The sequence below is a fragment of the Pagrus major genome, chromosome 2 (assembly GCF_040436345.1).
Source record: "Pagrus major chromosome 2, Pma_NU_1.0".
NCBI lineage: Eukaryota > Metazoa > Chordata > Actinopteri > Spariformes > Sparidae > Pagrus > Pagrus major.
The window spans coordinates 23,084,021-23,106,374 of NC_133216.1; the positions used below are offsets into that span (position 1 = coordinate 23,084,021).

The 22,354-nt window shown below is 39.5% G+C and overlaps 4 protein-coding genes across 4 annotated transcripts; all 4 read right to left on the reverse strand.

Moving 5' to 3' along the window:
* Positions 1-3,632: 3,632 nt before the first annotated feature.
* On the reverse strand, positions 3,633-4,850 carry foxg1c (forkhead box G1c). The gene has a single exon (XM_073491733.1). The coding sequence runs from the start codon at positions 4,848-4,850 to the stop codon at positions 3,633-3,635; it is 1,218 nt and encodes a 405-aa protein (XP_073347834.1).
* A 2,502-nt stretch (positions 4,851-7,352) lies between these two features.
* Positions 7,353-8,819, reverse strand: pglyrp5 (peptidoglycan recognition protein 5). Its single transcript, XM_073491743.1, has 4 exons — positions 8,711-8,819; positions 8,401-8,599; positions 8,122-8,240; positions 7,353-7,985 (listed from the first exon to the last, which is right to left on the reverse strand). The coding sequence occupies exons 1-4, from the start codon at positions 8,721-8,723 to the stop codon at positions 7,810-7,812; spliced, it is 507 nt and encodes a 168-aa protein (XP_073347844.1). The 5' UTR covers positions 8,724-8,819; the 3' UTR covers positions 7,353-7,809.
* Positions 8,820-9,297: 478 nt separating this feature from the next.
* polr2i (RNA polymerase II subunit I) lies at positions 9,298-12,118 on the reverse strand. Its single transcript, XM_073489172.1, has 6 exons — positions 11,992-12,118; positions 11,747-11,801; positions 11,215-11,288; positions 10,448-10,522; positions 9,779-9,830; positions 9,298-9,601 (listed from the first exon to the last, which is right to left on the reverse strand). Exons 1-6 carry the CDS (start codon positions 12,051-12,053, stop codon positions 9,539-9,541), a joined length of 381 nt encoding a protein of 126 aa, XP_073345273.1. The 5' UTR covers positions 12,054-12,118; the 3' UTR covers positions 9,298-9,538.
* A 392-nt stretch (positions 12,119-12,510) lies between these two features.
* On the reverse strand, positions 12,511-14,195 carry LOC141020132 (complement C1q and tumor necrosis factor-related protein 9-like). Its single transcript, XM_073495194.1, has 2 exons — positions 14,153-14,195; positions 12,511-12,905 (listed from the first exon to the last, which is right to left on the reverse strand). Exons 1-2 carry the CDS (start codon positions 14,193-14,195, stop codon positions 12,511-12,513), a joined length of 438 nt encoding a protein of 145 aa, XP_073351295.1.
* Between the last annotated feature and the right edge of the window lie 8,159 nt (positions 14,196-22,354).

The following is a 22,354-nucleotide window of genomic DNA, read 5'->3' on the forward strand; positions in this document are numbered from 1 at the left end:
CAGGCAGGCTACATGTACCAAAGTAGTTTCAGTATACACTTTTTTAAAAATAGGCTGCTTGTACTCTAGAAGCCTATTTACATTTTATGCACCGTCATATTTCTACTCCACTACATTTAAAGGCAAGTATTTCAGATATTTTTTTTTTACTTCACTGCAGTATTTGTGAAATATTTCACAAATATTTTTGCAGATACAAAATAACACCAGCTCCACTCTGGATGACTACAACATAAAAGGCTGATAACATGTTAATTCATCAGGTATAACCGTTAATATAACCAAATATTACTGCAGCATAATGTGTAGCCTATTTTTTTTTTATCTTGATATGTAAGTAACCTACATTTTGCTGATGACACAGTATGTACTCAGTGCACTTACAGCCTAGTACAGTCAACAGGTCCTGCTATCTGTACTTAAAAGCATCTGAATACCTCTACCAACACCACAGGCCTGAGATAAGAGACCAAAGAGGAAGAGAAGAAGTTGATTTCCTCATTAAAAATAAATTACTGTTATTATTAATGTTATTATTATTATTATTATTTTTTTTCATCATTATTTTTATGCTGTTTGTGGTATTACACAGGACCTTCCTGATAAAGAAACAAATTGTCACAGGAAAAGAGATGGCAGAGGGAGCAGCCAAAGTGATACCACGGACCCAAACAGATAAGTCTTTGTTTTGCTCTTTAACACAACAAGAACGAGAGGAAAGTGTGTGGTGCGTGTGCGTGTGTGTGTGTGTGTGAGAGAGAGAGAGAGAGAGAGAGATGGGGATAGGCTACATTATCTACACAGCAGCAAGTGAGACACTGAGAGATTGGCTTTCTTGCAAGAGACAGACCGACGCCTAAGGGTGTACAACCCACCCACCTTATTTCAAAGGGTGGCAGATCTACCTGTGGAAGCCACTTGCAGTGGATAATGGTGGCCTGTGTGCTCTTGAGAGAGGCGAGTGTGTGGGATTGATTTCCAGAGCTGCACTATATATCTTTATGAAGCACACCTAGCTCTGCCAAAAGCCTCACATCTTAAACTGCGGAGCCGTTGGCCTGTAAAATGAGCTCAGTGTGGCATTAGCCGTACATGTGATGGGGCAGCAGTGATCTGAAAACACTGTTGCAGTTGTCCAAATAAGAGAGCAGAGATAGACCTACAACCATTAAATAAGACGGGCAAGAAGAAAGCACTTGAATGACTCTAGAACAACTGACTAGTACATAAGATCACATTTTAAATGCACACTATTTATATGTATATGGACGAAGCATTGCTTTATTTTGGGACTGTACTGAAATGATTGGATTAAGGAAAGAAAGTGAATCTTATACTTTATTTCATTTTTTAAAATTCCCTTTCCAGCTGGGACGCTACTGAACTTGTTACATTGCAGATGCACAATCATCTCTTTTCTGATTTGCAAAACGGACATATTGGTCCTACAATCAGATAGAAATAGAAAGTAGATCCCCAATATAAAGACTAGGTTTCCCCTGCACATGGCAAACAAGAAATGCATCTTTTTATGGAGTATGTGGCCTTTATTTTGTGGACTTTTTCAATACTTTATTTTACAGTAGCTGTAGTGAAACAGAAAACAGGATGAGAGAGGGGGGTGATGACATGCAACAAAGGGCCACAGGTCTGTTCATGGGCCGCCAACTGTGTTTTTTTTTTTATTTAAAAAAGGAAAGAAGCTAAATTTAAATCTTTAATTATGAAACTTTAAACACTTCCCTGCTCTCCCAAAAACTTTCTTTACAAATAAAAAAAGCAACCCCCCCTCCTCTTCCTCACCCTTATAATTTCTACTGTCCCTTATACGATTCATCAGCTAAAAACTAACCCAATCCAACTGTGTTGAAGACAAAGTGAAACCATATGTTAATTTATCATTGGGTTGATTTATAGCTCTGTGGTTATTAGTTGAGCTGTCAGAGAAGGTGGTTATTTATTACACTAAACAGTATCTTCTTACTCCTGCCTCGGGGTATCAAACTCTACTTGGCACCACAAACCTGTTGCTTCACAGCTCTGTCCCCTCTGCTCTCTAAAATGCGACCACAGTTACTCATGTCAGTAATGAAAATATTATTATCTTCGTATCTAGACCTAGACCGTGAGTTTGCCAACAATGAAGTTACCTGATCCAGCCCAGTCTGCTTTAACCACAGGCGACTGTGAATGTGACTTGGCTCGGAGAGGTGACGGGCTGGGGTCTCCTATATATAAAGAGTCTTTTGTGTGAAGGAGGCATCGGTCCAGAAAGCTGCTCTAATCTGTATCCTCCTACATGTAGTTTTCCTTTTTTTATGAATTTATATCTCAGGGAGAGGTGAGGGAAAGTTTAACAGGCAGTGATGTCAGCATGGGGTGAAACACAGGACAGATCAATAAGATCAGGCTGGAAATGTCATGTCTACCTGTTGAAGTTACATCACAGTCTGCAGCACACTGTTTCAACATGATGTCTCCTCAAGAAAGCTTCAGGTGAAGATTTGGATCTTTACGGGAAAGAAAAGTAGAGGATCACAGGATGTTTATAAAACTCCCCTGTGTTTTTCCACATTTTACTTTTATACTTCACTTTAGTTAATAATCAAAATCAGTCTATAGTCCTTGTAATGGGCTTTAGACTGAAACATTTAATAACACATCCAAATAAGAACAATGAAGCAGATTTTAATGAGGTAAAGAGAAAACACAATTAAAAATGCAAAAAATGTGTTATTACCCTTTAATTACATATGGGCTAATTAAAATGGTAAAGTGATATTTTTAGTTGCATCTATAAAGAAATCGAATAATTACCTACATTGTATATTGTTATTGTACATTTTTAAAACGGTTTCAAAACAATTACATCACATTTGTTTAAATATTGTCTAAAAGATGTTCTCGCTCATATCAGAGCGACTCCACAGCTTCACAACAGATTGGTTTTGGTTAAAATGCTGCCAAACGAATAACTTCAGACAGAGTGAAAGCGTAATTTCCTTTTTTAAATTTTATTTCATTTTTTAAAATGGCATTTCCCGGTATTTTGCAGGATAATTTCAGATGATGGCATTAGGCCTAAAACAGTGACATGCGCGCAAACATCCCTCCAGTTTCTTTACTTACAAGTGCACACACATGGAAAATAATGAATGAAGTGGAGAACATTGTTTCTATAACAGGAAGATAGTTTCAGCTGACAAATGCAGCCCAAGAGGTCTTATATTATATTTTTTAAAGTGATAATTTGAGCCTGTCCCTGACTACTCTGATGTTTTGAAAATAACCCAAAACAGATTTTTGCGCATTTTTGGAAATGACGCCTTGGCTCGAATTTGTTGTTTATGCATCAGCTAGTTTTTGTTAATTTGACACAAATTGCACAACACGCGTCCTGATGAAATGAAAAATGAAAAGTCAAGCGCAAAATAATTCGTATTTCAATTTCGATGTCATTCACTGTAATAGTAAGAAATTAGGAACATATTGCCGGGAATTTTTCATTAACTGTCTCACGAACTCAACAAATTCCAGTGTGCAGGTACCTCTTTATGCTCTGGCCTTTTATTTGCCAACTTTGTTCATCTAAATTCTACAGCAGTATTTTTTTTATCTTCATGACTGTTACTTTATTTTTCTATATTCCAAGACGAAGGAGGGCTTGAACAGTAGTTTGTAAAGTCGTTACAGCACCCCCCGAGGTCTGAGTGACCGCTCTTGGATAAGAATTGTCCCGGAGACGTCTTGGCCGTGGCGCACTCCTCTTGGCACGGACCAAACGTTGCGCCACATGGTATTTGGTGAGAGTAAAAGTAGCTGGTTTGTCCGGAGATCATGTTAAAAGAGCACGGATCCGACAGCGGCAGGGTGCAGGCAGGGATGGATGTGGAGAAGGCGGTGCAGGCGGCGCCGATCTGGTGGCGACGGGATTGCGCGCAACTGAGTCCGATGTAAGACATCTCCTGGTGCGTCTGCACGAAGCGGTCTGCGTCTCCAGCACTTGTTGCACTCAGCCGGGACCGCTGAGAAACAAGCGATGCGGCGTGGTTGGGGAACCGAGGGCTGGCACCCAGATAAGTCCCTGCGCCGAGGTGGGTGCGCACCGGTGCTTGGAGAGGCAGGAACGGCGGCACCGGCCAGTAAAATGGACCCGCTGCGGCCAAGGTCACGCTGGCTGCGGTGCTGGAGGACATCAGACGACCTCCTCCTCTCTTTAGTGCCAGCTTGGCCCTGGAGCCAGCTGCGGCCCTGCGCCGGAGCTTCCCTGATGTGCCACCTATGAAGACGTCCTCGCTGCAGGGGTCCAGCATCCAGTAGTTTCCTTTCCCCGGGTCGTCATAGTGGCGCGGCACTTTAACGAAACACTTATTCAGACTCAAGTTGTGCCTGATTGAATTTTGCCACCCTTGTCTGTTCTGTCGGTAGTATGGGAAGTTTTCCATGATAAACTCATAGATGCCGTTGAGTGTGAGCCTTCGCTCCGGGCTCTGGCGGATGGCCATCATGATGAGCGCGTTATAACTGAAAGGAGGTTTCTCGGGTTTAACGCTTTCTTCTGCTCCCCTGCTCTTCTTTGGTTCTCCCTTATTCCCCTCTCGTTTTCCATTTGCAGTCACAGATTTGGTGTCTACTTTAGTGCACTGCTTTGCGTTTTCGCACTTCTTCTTTTCATTGTCAAAGTTTTCCTCTTGACCGGACTTCTCTGGATGCGCAGGGCGCAGCTTCTGGGACGGAGAGGGAGGCTCCTGGTCCTGGTCACCCATCACTCCCTCTCGTCTCCACAACAGGCTGCTGATGCTGAATGAGGACTTGTGGAAAAGTCGGTCCGAAGTTTTCAAATCCTCCATCTTAAAGGTTAAAGTTGCAGCTAAGATCCGCAAAGATGCCCCGTGATCGGAGCAGAGCGCGCGCCACTGAACACGCAGAGCAAAGATGCGCTGATTCAAAGTGGAGAGGAGCCAAAGACGCACCGGCCACACAGCGTGAGAGCAAGTGCGCATGATCACAGGAGCGCAGGACTGGTTATTCACAGAACGTAGTGCATCACGTTGTAACTGGATGTAACAGTGAAACATTTGGAGGCGTAAATTGTGCATGAGACGAATGGATCCTCATGCTATAAAACACAATCACTAATTCACCCCATATTTAATCACTTTTTCTCGATAAAATCAAAAAGCCTCAACAAGAACACAACGTGACAATTAAAATGTTTTACTGACAATGACACGTCTGGGTCATTATTTAAAAAACATAATAATATTTGGGAATAACCCAAAAAAGCCACATGCTCCACACCCAAACCGTGCCAACACACATTTGAACCCGGGATGAAATGAGCTGCTGTCAGTCTGTCTGACTGATCAGTGAACTTCCGTGACTCGTGAAACTCAACCTTCTCACACGCGCCTTGCCCTCGGGGCTGGCCTCAGTCTCCCTCTCTGTGTCTTCTTCTCTTCATTTCTTTCTCCTCTTTTCCCTCTCTTCTCTTTGTTCACACCATAATTTGGCAAAATGTCGATCAGAAGAGAGAAGCAGAAGCAGGGCTGAATGGTGTTGTCGCCACTAGGCCCAAACAAACAGTAAAACGCATCATGGATGTTGTTTAAAATTGAGACTCCGCTTGTTTCTAAACCTTTTGCAAGATTTCAAACAATTCTCAATATTTTGGACAGAAAAGGGGACATGCACGTCATGGCAGCTTTGTTTTTAAATGAAAATGCAGCAAACAGGCCTGCATAGGCCCAACATCCAGGTTGTCACTGTATATCAATCTCTGCAGATTCTCTTAAAGTCAACCTGGTTTATTGTAATCTGGTCAAAATTAATTTGTTAGGAAGTATAATCATTTAAGCACAGCTGGTGCTGATATCTTGCACAAAATGTAAATTGATTTTCGATACAGTTTCATAAAAACTGACAAAAGCCAACCAGTTTCCTTCTAAGGTTGTAAAATAACTGAGATCTAAGATAAAATCAACAGTGTTTCTTCTCTTATTAAATATGTTTTTGTAGGAGAAGTGGATTGATAATTAAGTTGAGAGAAAGAGTGTGTGTGTGTGTGTGTGTGGGTGTAAGGAAAGAGAGAGAAGCAACTTTTGTTCTCACTAATGAAGACAGTGATTCATCCCATCACATGTGAATGAGGCATGTTAAGACAGCAAGCCGGATAATGTTTAACTGTCTTCTTGAAGCACTGGTTTAAACGTCACCACATACATACCTTTTTTAAAAAGGTAGTAATGTTTTCAGCAGCCTGCTGTACTATTTCAAAGATGTCTGTCCAGTTGAGTGTGAATAAACCACTTCACCTGAGCACAAAGATTCAGACAACAGTGAGTGTGTGTCTGTGTATCTGTCCTGATACTGAAATAGCTCAAAACCAGCTTTTCATTTATTTGATCTTGAATGATTCTCTGAAGGACACAGGCAGGGGCCTAAAAGGTTTTTGAGCCTCTCTAGAAAACTGTAAAACAGTGTAAACAGGCTCCAGGGCCATGAGAAACACATTTTTTAAAGGTTCCTATTATAGGAAAAAATGATCATTTTGACTTTATTTCTTAAAGGAAATCATTTCATTTAATCTAATATAAAAGTTACAGAAAAACAAAACTCAAGTTGAAATGAACCTTGACGTGTCAAAAAGGAATGCTCGTTTATATTTGGTAATATTACAGCAAATGATTGGCCTCTACAGTGTAGAGACATGTACAGGCTGCCGCCTACCTTCACTACCATCAAGGTGATTACATTAATTATTAAGACAATGGTGAATTTAAATAAGAAACAAGTGAACATTTTGTATAATCTGATACAGGAACGGCTGCAGTAGCATTTGAAGGTTACTTAACCACAGCTCTCACTTTCTGTTAATATTGTTATTATTTAAATCAGCTGTTCTACTGGCTGTTTTTCTTTCTCCTACAGTTTAATGTACGAGACATCAGACATGACGCAGGAACTGCACATTTAATCTGTTAGCAGTGTACCTTCTCTTAGTCAATTTGATAGGGCCCTCCCTCATAATCCCTGCGCTGCACAAGTGAGCACTTGTTGGGAATGTTTCAGCCACTGCAGAAAGCACGCATTGTTGTCTCAACACTTGTAATCCGCTTGGATCTTTTTGTCTGCTCAATATTTGATTTCATGTCTTGTACTGTATTGTTGACAGTGATGTTGCAGCAGCACCCTGACAAAAACAGGTTGTAGGCTTTTATATCATGTATTGTATCATTAATTGAATGAATTGTGTCTGAAGGACTGTGGCTCACCTGGTCATCTGTGGAAGAGGGCCAGCAAAAAGAGAATTTCTCACATACATAAGAAACAAATCAAAGAGTCATAATATAGCTGATAAATGATTTTTATTTCCAAAAGACCTGTAACATTACATTAAACAGGTTAAATTCATGTGAACATGTATTACAACACAGCTCACTAATGATATCAAGCAAAGCACAAAGCAAAGTAAAATGTATTGTCTACTATATTAATGTTGCACTTAGACTAATTAACCAATAAGTAGCATGATTAACTTACTGTTACCATGACAGTCTGGCAGCATGTTAAATGAAATGCATTAATCGAAAAAAACCAAACATTTTGTGCAACTAATGCTGATTGGATTCATCCAATATGGTGGCTCCCTCTGCTGTAAATGAAATGTCTGACAGGCTGTGAAACCTGCAGGACCCGTCACAAACTTCCCCTTAGTTAAAAAGATACCCAAGATAACAAAAGAATAAAATGATTTAAGATATGAAAGGAATTTCCCACAAAAAAACCCATCATAATCTGCAGTGATCTTTATTTGGAGCCCTTCAGTTGTGGTATTGCAGCATAGAGATTTGCTCCTGGACATTCAGTCTGTCCCTTATCTCTGTGTCCAAGCAGGGAAAACGCTGAGCTTATAAAGCCCTGAGAGACACCATCCTGCAGCAGCTGTTTGACTGATGATAGTGCCTCTGCGCTTGGCGTGTCACCTGAAATCAAAAGAAGCAGCATTATCATGACGTGCAAAATGTTATCTTAACTGATACTCATAAAAGCTGATGGTTCACGGCATATCATGCGCTTTTATTGTTGTCACAATGCAAAAAAGTATTTACTTGAACTTACTGTTGAAATTGCCCATGAAGGCAATCCCCAGTGAGTCATCATTGTTGTATTTGGTATGTGCTCCTACCACACCCCAGCCCCGGCCCTCAAACACTGTACCATCTCCTCCGACGATAAAGCTGAAACATACAGAAAGTATGCAGAAACTCATTAGAAGGACTGCAGAGTTAGTTTTTCACCAGTGTGTCAACATAAACACACAATGCTGTTTAAACATCACTCATCACTCAAAAAATGACATCTCCCTGTTTGAGCAGTGTAGGCACAAGAGATACTCACTTATATCCAATGTCATCGAATTTCCTATCTGTCATATGCCCTCTCTGAATGCTGACGAGACGCTCCTTGCACTCTTTCAGGCCTGTGCACTTTGGGAGGGCGGTGTGGTGTATAAAAACTCTCTGAGCCAGGCCATTCAAAGGGCTCGCCTTTTGTTTCGGGGCAGCTGCTCCCCACTCCTCCCTTGAAACAATGTTCACTGAAAAGCAATTGAAAGATGATCAAAAGCATATTCAGAATAAAACATTGGCATCATGAAAAATATAACATTTTTTAAATTTCTGTAGTTTACAGCGGTTTGTTGTCATACCGTTTTGGTCCATGCCTTCTGTACACAGATGCTGTTGGTTATGATGACTGACTGGCAGCAGACTGTGCTACAGCATTATCAACGGGCTTATATCAGGAGGTGTGGCCCTGGGAAGTACACCTTCCTTGTTCTTTTGTTCTTCCGTGTGGATACATGTCGTTTGAATGAGCACATAAGTTATTTTCCCACTGGTCATGCTGGCTGAGTAATGTTTGCAGTTGCCCAACAGGTCCTTTGGAATATACATGTATGAAAAAGAAGGAAGTTGAATCGATACTGGCAATATTCCACAGTGACAGACAAACTGTGGCCGTTTCCTTCCCACTGACCGGGCACGACTGATTTAAAATGGTTTCATGAGAGTTTTAAGAGGAAATCAGTATTATGTCTTTTGCAATATCAAGTACAGTAGGGTGTATGCTTTTACCATAGAGGGAAACAACATGTGGTGTGACACATAGAAAAATGAGTCTGATATCTAAAAAAAAGCTGATTAAGTGACTATGCTGACCAAAAGCATGGGGTATCTGCTGTGAGTAATTACAACATTTGATGCATATTTAAATGTAATTAAATACTCAGAGACATTTGAAACAACCAAATCTTTTAATCTAACAAACACATTTGAAAATTACAACTCTTAAAAAACTATTAATACATTATATTCACAAGATGGTGTCATCATACAAAGATAATTCCAAGGTCTACAAACATCAGCCGTGCTGCTGTCTGACAACAAACTGCACAGTAACAAAGAGCTCTGTTTGAGCTTGAGTATTGTTTTGTGTGTGAACAGCAATACTGTAGACCTCTTCATTATCATTAGCTTTACTCTGTCCATCTGTGTCCACAGTGAGGGGCTGTGCAGACGTAATACAGTCTCATAGCGTCCTGTCAGGAGAAACAAAACATGTGTTAAGACAGTGGACCCTGGTTTTCATTACTGTTTACAAAATGGCTTGCTTGTCATGCTTTGCTGACCATATAAAGCTAGTAAAGTTAATCATAGACAAACAATATTAAGACTAAATGTATTGCATAAAATATTTCATTAATAAAGATCATTACCTCAGCCTTCATACTGTGAGACTGGAAGAACACTGCCTCCTTGTGACCACATCTGGGAAGAGACATTACACAATGTCAGAAACCGTTACAAACACACCTGCTCAGCGTCACAAAGTCTCAGTAATTTCACAACCAGATAAAGTCCATAACGATGATGGCAATTAATGAGTCAAAAACAAACAATGAATAAATAATTCATATCCAAATGGAAAAGTTGCGGTGGTAAAAAACTGACCCAATAATTTTGAGTTTAATCCCTCCCTTGTGATGTGAAGGGTTGTTGTTTAATGTACAAAACTGTTCACACTGAGTTTTGACAGCCAGTCTGCAGCGGTTTTAACCCATGTTTTCATGTTTACTCTGTTTCTGTGTTCACTGTAACTTCAGGCAACTGTTTGTTAATACATCAGACACGACATATGTTGAGTATATAAAGGCTTGTTGCCGTTAACAAGGAATTGAGGAGTCAACTTCTGCTTTCTCGTTGTCAAAAATCTCTCAATGCAGACTGCAAGTCTGCCAGAGATGTTTTTCACTGCTCAATGTCCTGAAATGATATATTGTATGTTGCACTACACAAACAAGACATGAATTATTACCCTAAAAATGAAATGTATAAGGGTTCTCCAGAGGGAATGAGTGAGGTTGATTTATTATGGTAAAACTTACTTGGGACAGGGATGGTCCTCTGTCCTGGGTAGCGTTGGATCCTGAGATACATCAGCGATGATTTGTGTCAACTCACTAGGTAAAGAGAGAAGCAAGATGCTGGATTACTGACCAACAATTAGTCCTCGAATAACCAACATTACACACGTAGATGTGCGATGTAATTTTTCAGTAATGTGGGCATTATGAAGGGTTCCCTATTACATATGTTTTGCTGCACATGTAGTCACTCAATACATGTTAACATCATGATTAAAGCAAAAAGGAATTGATTTTCCAGTTTGAAGATGCAAATTAAAATCAAGCAATTCTTGTTCACTGACTTTTGGATGATCCCATTAAATAGCAGACTGCTCTACTCAAGTGAATCAGTGTGCACCTGAATGTCTCTGGATAAATGCATTTAACTTGATTCGTCAGTGGCCATATTTGTGTCCATTAAAAGCTGCTGTGGTGGTTGCAAAACAAGCAGGACGCAACTCAAAGAGGAACTTAACACCAAGCTAAAAAGTTTTCAGCCTGTTTCTCAGAAACGGACAGAAATGAGCTTTTTTGCACCTGTAACCACAGACAGACGTCACAGGGTCCTGTGTACACCTGCACATCACTACAGCAAGGTGAGGAGTTAAACAGCTGGAGGTAAGGAAACACCAGGGGCTCAGGAGGTGTGAAGTTACTCTTTCAAGCAGCAAGAGTGATATATTAGCCAATTTTAAGCTCATCAAGATCTTGGTCATTTATGTGCCGTTGTGATTTCTTTTACTTACTCGACCTCGTGGGTGATCTTGTTGACATAGATGCAGCTGTTGTCTGCCTCTTGTTGGTAGTCACAGTTCCTGCACTGTGCACAGAGCATTCAGAAAATTATTACAGGCATGAAAAAGGACATTTAAGCACACTGTCTTCCTGGTTCACAAGTCATCCCTCTGGACTAACAAACACAACCGAATCTACCATATAGCAGGGCAGAATATTTACCCTGCATATAGGCCAATATAACCAACATCAGGATGCTTGGACTGGAGTGATCCCTGTTTAATCATCACATCATAGGCGTGTTGCACTAAAAACTAAACTTCTCATTTCGACTGACTCAAAATGATGCATGAATCAATTTGAATTGTAACTTTTAATAGCTTTATCTTTATAAAGTTGTTTACACATTTATGGGATTTGAATGTCGCTTTATGATTTAAACAGTCCTTTAAAGCACCGTGCTCATCCTGCTCTGCTTTACTCTCGAGGTAAACTAAACTCGAGTGACTCGCAAATTACACTTCCACTGGAAACTCAACTTACCGCATAAAGCAGGATACGGTTCTCCTTGTCTTCTTTGGGATACAACATGTTGTTACTGGAAAACAAAGTCAGCAAGTGAGTTCCCGAGGTTTTCAATTCAGTTATAGAAATAAGACTTAGCTGTTAGCGTTATCCATGTATTAAGAAGCTAGGTCAACATGCGTGTGACTACCTTTTAATACGTTTACGCTAGCTAGCAAGCTACGTTGTCTAAGTTGCTAATCTCTATTCAGCCAAAAACTCACCATTCTTGACAAAACCGTATCCCAACAAATCCCGGTTCGTACGTTCCAGTCTCTAAATCCATCTGAAAAACTATTTGTTGGCGCTAACCCTGACAAATGATCAATGTGACGCTCTGTTACTTCTTCTACCGCCGCTGTCGCTTCCGCTTGTTTGAAAACAGACCATCTGCGCATGCGTGCAGTTAGATATGTGACGACATCTGAGACAGCGCCTCTAGCTGCCGGAGGAAATAATACAGTTTGAGACATACTTCTTTTTATTTGCATTTTCAACCATACAGTATTACATTATTATTAGTCAGATGTATTTGCACAACAAAGTTCATAACAAAGTAAAACATTGAAGTTATTGAGGCAAAAGCTCAATTTAACATTATTTGTATCAAAATTCACCTAATAATAATAATAATAATAATAATAATAATAATAATAATAATAATACACTGAAGTAGAACTGGCTCTTTGCAGAAAAAGAAAAGCCCAGCTTAGAACTTTATTGACATTTTGTCACTAATGCCATCAACCCAAACGTACCCCAGTAAAGACAGTGTCATTATCTTCAGTTGCAAAGATGTCGTTTCTGCCAGGCCCCCAAATATTCACCCAGACTTCATCGTTTTTAGACAGTTTGATCACACTGCTGGTACTGGCCACTTGGCTACATTTATCAGGCAGAGAGGTGTGGTACAGAGACACTACTTTCTCTCCATTTTTAAATATAGCGCACTGTCCTCGCCCATACACAGACACATGCACAGTGAAGTGATAGAAGCCGTCCACGGGGCAGGTGAAGATGCCAGTGCCAGGACTGTAGCCTGCTCCCTCGTTGACCAGCACAGTGGCAAACTTCAGGGCTCCAGAGTCACAGGGGTAGCTGTCCTCGACTTTCAGCTTGGCTGTGAAGGCTACAATCCCTAGAATGGGCGACATCATTATAATTAGAGAAAGGACTTTACAATTTTGTTAAACAATGCCTATTTGAAACCATAGAAATGTGAGTTCATGATTGAAATTTATCAGTGTTTTGTGATGTGAAATGTTGATTCCAGCTGGGACAACTTAGGGACTGTATGGAAATTATTATTATTATATTATTATTTCTTCTCACCTCTTGACTAAGAGAAAAATTGCAACACCCTCCAAAATCCCCAGCCAATCCTTTTTTAAAACCAAGAGCTTTCAGTGTCACTTTATTCTGCGTGACTCATTTACATTTTTTTTCAACACATTTTACTTTAATGTTGTTTGTATTTCTGTAAAGATGTAGAAAAGAAGGTAGGGAGCTGCTGTAGGATAGTGACAAATGATGCCATATCGTTCATTAAAGACCCTCCCCAAAGTATGAATATGTTTCCCTCAGAAAGAAGAAAAAAAAATCATAATAACCCTCCCCTTTGCATTACACCAATCCTCCTCAGTAAATGTTGTACTGTCCCTTCTAAAACATAGATATATTATATATTACAAAAGTACATTCATATAAAATATTGCATTGAATAGGTCGTCAGACTTGTGCTTAAAGGGTAATGCCACAAATTTTACACATTAAAGTGTGTTTCTTGGGGAGTACTGCTGCCTATGCAATCTGATAAATTGCCTCCAGTGATGTAATTCAGTGGCTAAGTTGCATTGTGGGTAATGTAGGCACCAGGTTTTGAGAAGGAAGAAGAATGCGTGCAATAAAAAAGGTGATACATCTTCTTCTGCTGTATCGATTTTGATTACTTGTGAATGTCAATAATGAGTCCAACAGTGTTACAGGATTATAATGCTGGACCAGTGGACTGCTTTTCAAAACATGGCACCTATATTACACACAATGGCACTTTAATGCCACATAAACATCAAAAGCACCAGGCAGAAAATGGCACTGATGTTCTCAGGACCTGTGGACTATTTTTCATGTTCTTCTCTCTCAAATTTAGCAAAACATCTCTGGGCACCTGAATGTGTGACAGGTGTGTCTGAGGAACATACGACTTCAAAACAATGAGAAGAAATTTCCTCGGCTGACTTGATTCCTGCAATCAAATAAATATTTATTTGATTGCAATCTTTTATTCTCTTCGACCGTCTTCAGTTATATGGGCAGCTTTAAAAAACACACATAGGAGCTACATGTAATGACATAAAGGGGTTTAAAATGCTGTTGTTTTTTTACCTGACGGGGAATAGTTGTCTCCACGTCTGGGTTCATAGGCCATGACTTACACGTTTGATGATGTGGTGGTGCACGTCTGTTGAAAACAGCAATTAAATGAGTGCAACATCTTGATGGTTACATAATATCAATAATCTAACTGTTTGCAAGCCACAATTTTTTGTAAACTTGTAAGTTGCATGGGGACACGTGACAGATGCTCACTGACTGAGTAGGAAAAAGAACACAATGAACTATTAAGGAAGTTAAATTTGGCTCTCTTTCACTGCATTTCCCTGATCAGTGTAAAACAAGTGCATACTAACACTAAGAACTATTTGCAAGACCTTTCAGTTTTGTTTATTTTGGCATGTATAAAACAAATCTAACTGAGGAGCGAAGATCTTCTTACCTGTTGCTGTCCTGCGGGAGACTGCTGCAAATGTAAGAGCAGGGCAGAGACACAGGCTGAACTTGTTCATCTGGTTTTCAGGTGCAACCTGTTCCATCAACTTAAAAGCTTTTTTTCAAAACATTTAAATGACAGGGGAGATTTGACTTTAGAGAAGAACCAAAAAGGCGAAACAAATCATTTGTACAAATATTTGTTTTGTAAAATGAAGTATTATTCCTGGGCTAAATTGTTACATTAAAACACAAAACAACATAAAATGAGAGCAGGCTGATTGGAGTCCCAGGTAACTTTATTGGACACCTATAGAAGTACATCTGTTGTGTAGAGAGAGACTGAAAATATAACTATACTGACTAAATCATTCAATGACTGCAGGACAATACACTGGAAGGAAAATATGCAAATCCTTACATTTAAGAATAAACGACCTGGAGGCTCAGCGTATTTGTTTAGTTTAAACTGAAGTCAGGTATTTTAGCTACGACCAAGACTTGAAAAACAACTGCCTGCTGCAGTGAAACCAGCAAAAGAGACTCGCCACTGGTTCAGATTCTCCAAATTCCTCTCAAACAGCTGCTTGTAGTGAAAGAAAAACTGGATCACGTGCACAATGAGGGGCAATTTATCTGTGTTACCAGGTGCTGCTAACTTTTCGTGTGTGAAATTATAGTCTCTCAGTAGAGACAAATACAAATTTTTAACAATACAAATTGTTGCATTTACACATAATGTATGAATTTGGAGAGTTTGTCTTAAAGATGAAAAAAGAATCATAGTTATGTCTGATAGCTGACTATAATTCAAAATATACTGTAGTTCTGATTCACTAGTCATTGTCCAGTGTTAATGTGTGTAATTGTGTGTAATGTTGATAGCAGGTTCCAATCTTGTGATTTGAATTTTAGTTTTGAGGGTACTTTTTTGTGCATTTAGCTCAGGAATGGTACCTTTTTCCTCATCAAAGGTTCTGATAGCCATCAAAAAATAAGTATATTTTCTCACAAAGTTTCTGGTCTTATTGAGGATTACATCACCATGGTGCTGAAAGTGAGACAAGTTCAAAGCAGTTTAATAATCCATGCATGATATTTTATTTAGATTCAGACAAGCAGCACTTGGAATTTAAAATGAGAAGATCAAAATGCATGAGGACAATTAATAAGATACTGTATGATGATCATAACATGTGATAATGACAGCTTTATCTTAAATAAAACCCAGTGAAGATAGTATCATTATCCTCTGTTGCAAAGATGTCATGTCGACCCTGCCCCCATAAATTAATCCAGACCTCATCTTTCTTGGACAGTTTGACCACGCTGCTGACACTGGCCACCTGACTGCTGTTATAACTGAGTCTATCTGGCAGATTCCTGTGATACAGAGACACTACTTTCTCTCCGTTCTTGAATATGGCACACTGTCCGCATCCATACACCGTCATGTGCACCATGAAGTGATAGAGGCCGTCCACGGGGCAGGTGAAGATGCCTGTGTCGGGACTGTAGCCTCCGCCCTCGTTGACCAGCACCGTGGCAAACTTCAGGACTCCAGAGTGTTTTGGGTGGCTGTCGTCGACTTTCAGCTTGGCTGTGAAGGCAACAGGTCTGCCTAAAGTGGGTAAAGTCAGTGCTGGTGATTAGACATGAAACAGTGTGTATTTCAAGTTTCATAGCTCCAGAGGTTACAGAGGCTCTCTGTCAGCCATCCATACAAGCAATTCAAGCTCTTTTGTGTTACCTTTCTAAATATTTTCAAAATAAAGGACAGTGTGACAACCTTGAAACTGTACATACACACCAAGCAAAATGTGTACACGGATGCAGACATTTTTTACATCACGACTGCTGCACAGTCGGATGTATGCACAGGTTTATTCATTATTAAAAAAGCTTTTACCATGTGAAGAAGTGTCATATGCCATGACCGACGACTGATGAAGATCTAATGTTCTTCTGGAGATATAAAAATAATATGTTAATACACTTTCAGTAATATAAGTAAGCCTGTACGACTTAAAATCCTATAAAACATTCCCAGATACATTTTTGATAAGGCTTCATTACGAATACTGACACAAATACTTCAAATCTACACATGCAACAAAGAGATCCGTACCTGTGTCTTCCTTGCAGAGGGGTGTTGTGATTTTTTTCTCTCCATCAGCTGAACAACAAGGAGACGCAAGTGATGTCGTTTTTCTGGTTTGCAGAGTGTCAGCTGCTGATGCAACATGTTAAAAGGTTATGCACGGATTGGGATTCCTAAAATAAGCAATGGCTTTCCAGGAAATTTAGTGCATGAATAGAGTAACACCACAATGTTTACGTAGCAGGTTTGTCATTGAGACATTTTGGCATTGATGAAGGAAGGAAGTGGCGCTGGTGAACAGATTGTCTCATAAGCGAACAGACCACAGAATGACAGCACAGACATGTTGCAACAACATCTGGATCTCACACACAGCACGGAGCAGCAGATGAAAACAGAAGATACAGATCATAAAGATCCAGTGATGAATTATCCCATTTTTGCAAAGTATTAACATTTCAAGTAGTTCAGTATCTGGTTAATCGCGGAAAAGACGGTTGAGTACAGGTGACTGTTTGCAGAGTTTTGTTAAGCAATGGTTAAGCAATGACAGAGTTGTTTGTCTGTACTAATTATGGACTGCCCGTTTGCAAAGGTGAAACTCACATACCACACTCACATTTTGATCACGTTTCTTTAGATTGATGTTACACTTGTGTAACTATACTACAACATGATTAGTGAGGTAACCTAAACCAGGAGGGAAATTATGAATCAAAGTGAGAAATAAACAGCCACGCCTTCCCAAACTAGCGATCAGTTGTAGTGTCTCTGCCTCTGGCTTTGACATGTTGTCTCAGCTCCATTTTAGAAAAACAGATATTTTGGAATGTTCTTGGCAAACAAGGTGGTGTTTAAAAACAGGTATGGTTGGCTCTGTCATGTGAGGTCACTAATTTCCAGCATTGCACTCAGTAGTAGCAGTACTGAGGTGAAGGATACGTGTAAGAATGACAGCCAAAACAACTCTTGTTGTGTCTTGAGATGTCTGCCTTCTTTTAAATATAATAGGACTAGGTGGTACAACAAAAAACAAAAAACAAAAACATTTTGAAGACTCAACAGCAATATATCTTCACAGATATCATGACAGGATAATCCACAGACTTTGCTGTGAGACATTACATGTAGCGACTGTTTTGTTTTTAACAAAATACACCCACCAACCCCACTCATGGACAGGAGGGTTGTGCTCATGAAGTAAACATAGATAGTGTCCTCCTCAGAAGAGCTGTAACATTACCTAGCTTTGTTGGCCTAGTTAGCTAGCCTGCTACTGTATAGTGCAACATGTTGTTTTATGCACTACTGCAAAATGTTGCCATGTGCAATGTTGTGTAAAGTTGTGCAATATATCGTTTTTGATTGCTTGTTTGTTGTTCTTGTCCATACCATGTGAGCATGTGTATCATAGCCTCTCATAGCCTCTTGTCCATCACTAGATGCATGCTTCTGAGGTTTCTTTTTGTTTGTGTGTGTTTTAAGCATCATAGACTGAGCGCCATTTAGTTCCATCGTATTCGAGAACAAGCATACATCACTCGGGCGGATTTCTCCAAAGCTTGGCACCTCAAACTGAAACAATCTAGATGGGTAAATAGCACTGTAGGTAAGAGGAAAGATATGTGCTTTTGATTTAAAGGGTGAACTGTCCCTTTAAGATTGTAAACAGTTGCTTTCAGGTGCGATGTGCAGGTTCATGCAGTGAATTCTTCCAGAGGCTCCACCTCAATTTTGAAAAGTTCAAGACATAGACAGAAATTCAAGATGCGATTTTGATGACGTGGACCGAATTGATGAGAATAAACTCTAAACGAAACATGTCTGTATACAGATGATTTCAGAATTAAAAGCATAAAAATAAACTGACATAACTAAAAATATGTAACTTAAGACCTGTACAGTAAAAACAACTGTTTATTACATTCTCACACAGTAAATTATGATTAAATATAATATAATTACACACATTTCATATCCTCCATTTCACTCATTGTGATTAGTGTGTGACGTTGAAGGGCCCTTTGACCCGGACTCCATTAACCTAAATAAAACCCAACAAACACAGTATCGTTATCTTCTGTTGCGATGATCTCATGCCGACCGTGACCCCATAAATTAACCCACACCATGTCTCCCTCAGACAGCTGCACTGTGCTGCTGACACTGGCCACTTGGCTACATTTATTAGGAAGACTTGTGTGGTACACCGAAGCCAAACTCTCTCCATTCTTAAAAATGGCGCACTGAGCCCGCCCGTTCACAGACATGTGCACGGTGAAGTGATAAAACCCCTCCAGCGGGCAGGTGAAGATGCCCGTGTCAGGACTGTAGGCTTCTCCCTCGTTGACCAGCACATCCATGAGCTTCAGGACACCAGAGTGGTAGGGGGTGCTGTGAGCGGTGTTCAGCTTGGCTGTGAAGGCGACTACTCTTCCTGTAGTGGTGACGACAATCAGATCAACCATCAGAATACATTTGTTTAAGTCTGTGCAGTAATATGTTATATGTTATGCAGTTATTCTCCTCAGAGTGGCTTACTTGGTGGGATATCAGGGACAAGACTCCTTGCATTTTTCGGTTCTTGTGGCGTAGGTTCGCCTTAAAGAGTGATCAGACAACAGTGACTGTGAAATTCAGGATCAATACTTGTTACTGTACTTTCTTTGGGTCATCTAGAATAAGTTCCGTTAATACAATAATCACAATCACATTGGCCTACTTGGTTTTGCATGTTTTTTTTCACTTTCTTTTTTTGTTTATGCCATTTTTATTTCTTCAGTTTTATGATTTTGATCATTTATTTTTTTACATTGTAAAATCTGACAAAGCGATCATACTTAAAAAATATCTAACCCTAACCCTAATAACTGATAAGTAAAGTAGACTAATAATTTTCATAATAATTTTAACTTTTTAGCCTGTACAACTTAAATATAAAGGGAACTTTACTCAGTAATTCTGAGGTAATCGGTTTTCTGATTTTTTAAAAATAAGTCAAGTATTTTAGTTTTGAGTATTCTTTTCTTTTCAATTGATTTTTATATTTATTTTGCCATTTAGCTACAACAAAGTGTAATGTGAAAAGGTCTATTTTTGCTTTTACACATTTTTTTGTGAAGGTATTAAAACATGATTTTTGTTCAGTAGGAAGTAAATGAAATAGGAGTTGGGGTACATGTTGCTCACCCAAAATGACATTGTGGCTTTGTTTTTAAAATGTCAAAATTATTATCATTTATTATGTTTATTGTTATTTTATTGCTCTTGTTGCTGAAGCGTTTGAATTATCATTGTCAATAAAAAAGGTTTTGTTACTTGACCACTATTCACCTGCCATCACACTTACACACTGTCTTATTTGTAAACACAAATTGAAATGTGAGGAGTTTTTGCATATAATAATAAAAATGTGTTTACCATCTTCACCAGAGCTGTTCCCAGGACAGCAGATAAACCTCATGATACGAATCCAACGATGACCTGATAAAGATCTGCGGAAAAGATGCAGACATTGGATGGAATTTCAAAAAGAATTTCAACTTTTTGGGGATATTACAGAGAAATGTAGTCTATACTGTAACATCTTTTGCTCAGACAGCTCTCACTGTGAAAGGACAAAAGTCCTGGAACTCATTATCTGATCACTTGAAATTTACAGAGCAAACAAATCCTGGTTAATTCAGCAACAAACCTGCACTCATGTCTAGTTCCTAAATGCTATGCTTTCAAGTGTGTGCTCTAGTGTGTCTTGCTTTACTCAGTTTGCTGCCTTTTTATGTCATTGCTTTAAATTGTCATAAAAGTTATTTAAGAGACAGGTGTTGCAAATGTGATAACAATAGTTCCAGTTGGTTTATGCATCTGTATCTGTCCCTATCAGATGAATGCTATATGTAATATGGCAGCATACATGCATGCAAACTTCTCCTTTACAGTTGCCAGATGTGTGAGATTTCCCACAAAGTAAAAAATAGTTTGACAATCATAGAAACTACTTCTGCTTACCTTCTTGCCACTATTTGAGTTAGTCAGAGGTAATTTTTTTTATGCTGTCGAGTGATATTGACAAAACAAATTTGCATGAATCAGTGAAGAGCTCCTTACCTGCTGCTCCCCAGGAAACGAGTGGTTGCTGCACAGCTCGACAGACTAATGGAAGCAAAGGCGTGTGGTTTTTCTGGTTTGCAGAATGCAGCCCTTTAATGAAGCTTGGAAGAATTTGGAAAACATTATGTGTCTATCTAATGCATTCTGTCTTTTTATCTGACACGTCTATGGACCTGGAATTATCAATCAATCAGTGAATCAATCGATCAATCGGTGACTTTCTACATGTGAGATTGGACTACTGGGTAGAATGCTGCCCTTTTGTGAAACTTGACCGACAATTACAGTAAAAAAGATCAAATGTGTAAGTTACTGTGTAATGTGTACTACATTGGTCTTCTCATGTACATGGTGGATGACACAGTAACCTGTCTTCTAGGATCTGCTCTTCCTGCCCACTAGCTGCTGCCTCTGAGTTTCCAGGTCATCTTCTGCACATAACAACAACTCAACTGCAGTTCTGCATGGAGAGAAAGACTCACAGTTACTGTATTCTTGGTATTAATTCTGCGAGGAATTCTTGCAACACAAACATTGAGCTGGACATCTTTCCTGAAAAAGGGCTGATGTCTAGGGTTAGAACACTGCCCTCTGCTGGCTGGGTTAGGGAGAGCTTCCTGCCTTTATAATGACAGGTGTGGGCATTTAATATCTCCTTGTCTGAATCAGGGTAGATGTGTGGTAGGACAGCGTGGTGTGTGCAGGAGAGGGAGACCTGGATAGAAATACGGGTTGTTTGATTTGATTAGAAATCTAATGAGGTTTCTTTGTATATTCAGTTGTAGTGAAGCTGTGTCTTGATTGATGTATGCTCTGTAGCCCCATGTTGAAGAGGTAGGCCATAGTGGTTTTTGTCTGTTTAACTTGAGGTTTATCACTAGTGATAAAATCACTTTTGTCCCCCCCCCTGTCTGAGCCACAGTACGCAGATGAGTGTCATTTTTACTCAGGGCCCCAGATTGAGCAAGATAACTTAAATTGGTATAGTAACGTAGCAGGGTTATTTTTAGCCAGTTGATGTAATTTATGTTCACCGTATTTTCCTTTATTGCAGACCAAGTGCCAGACTGCCGGGCCTAATGTAATCTGAGTCGGCGACTACCATAGATTTTGTGTGAATTGTCCATGGTTTTGTATTGTTGCTTTGACTACTAATTGTACACTGTCCAAAATTGGATTCAGGAATGTCTTTAAAACTTTTGTGAAGCTGAACTGAATTTCACTTTGTCTTCTTTTCTTTTCTAGGCAGTGGGAAGATCTGCAGGAATACATGTGGGATACACACTCCCATTGTATTTTGCACAGAAAAGATGCAGTGCTGGTCTGTCTTAGACTTATTATCGTTTTCTCTTCTTTCTCATTTCTCAATAATCTCATGTACAACTTTGTACCATACACCATGTGTGTACATACAGTATATTTTGTCAAACACACACTTAACCTTATTGAATAGGCAGAGGATTGCAATAAAATGAGTGTGCATCTAGGTGGACGCAACAACCATATATTACCATCACACACATACACACTTGCGTTATGAGGGAGAGGTACTGTTCAGATCACGGAGACCAGGCTGATGTTTTGAACTGCAAAATCATATTCATAAT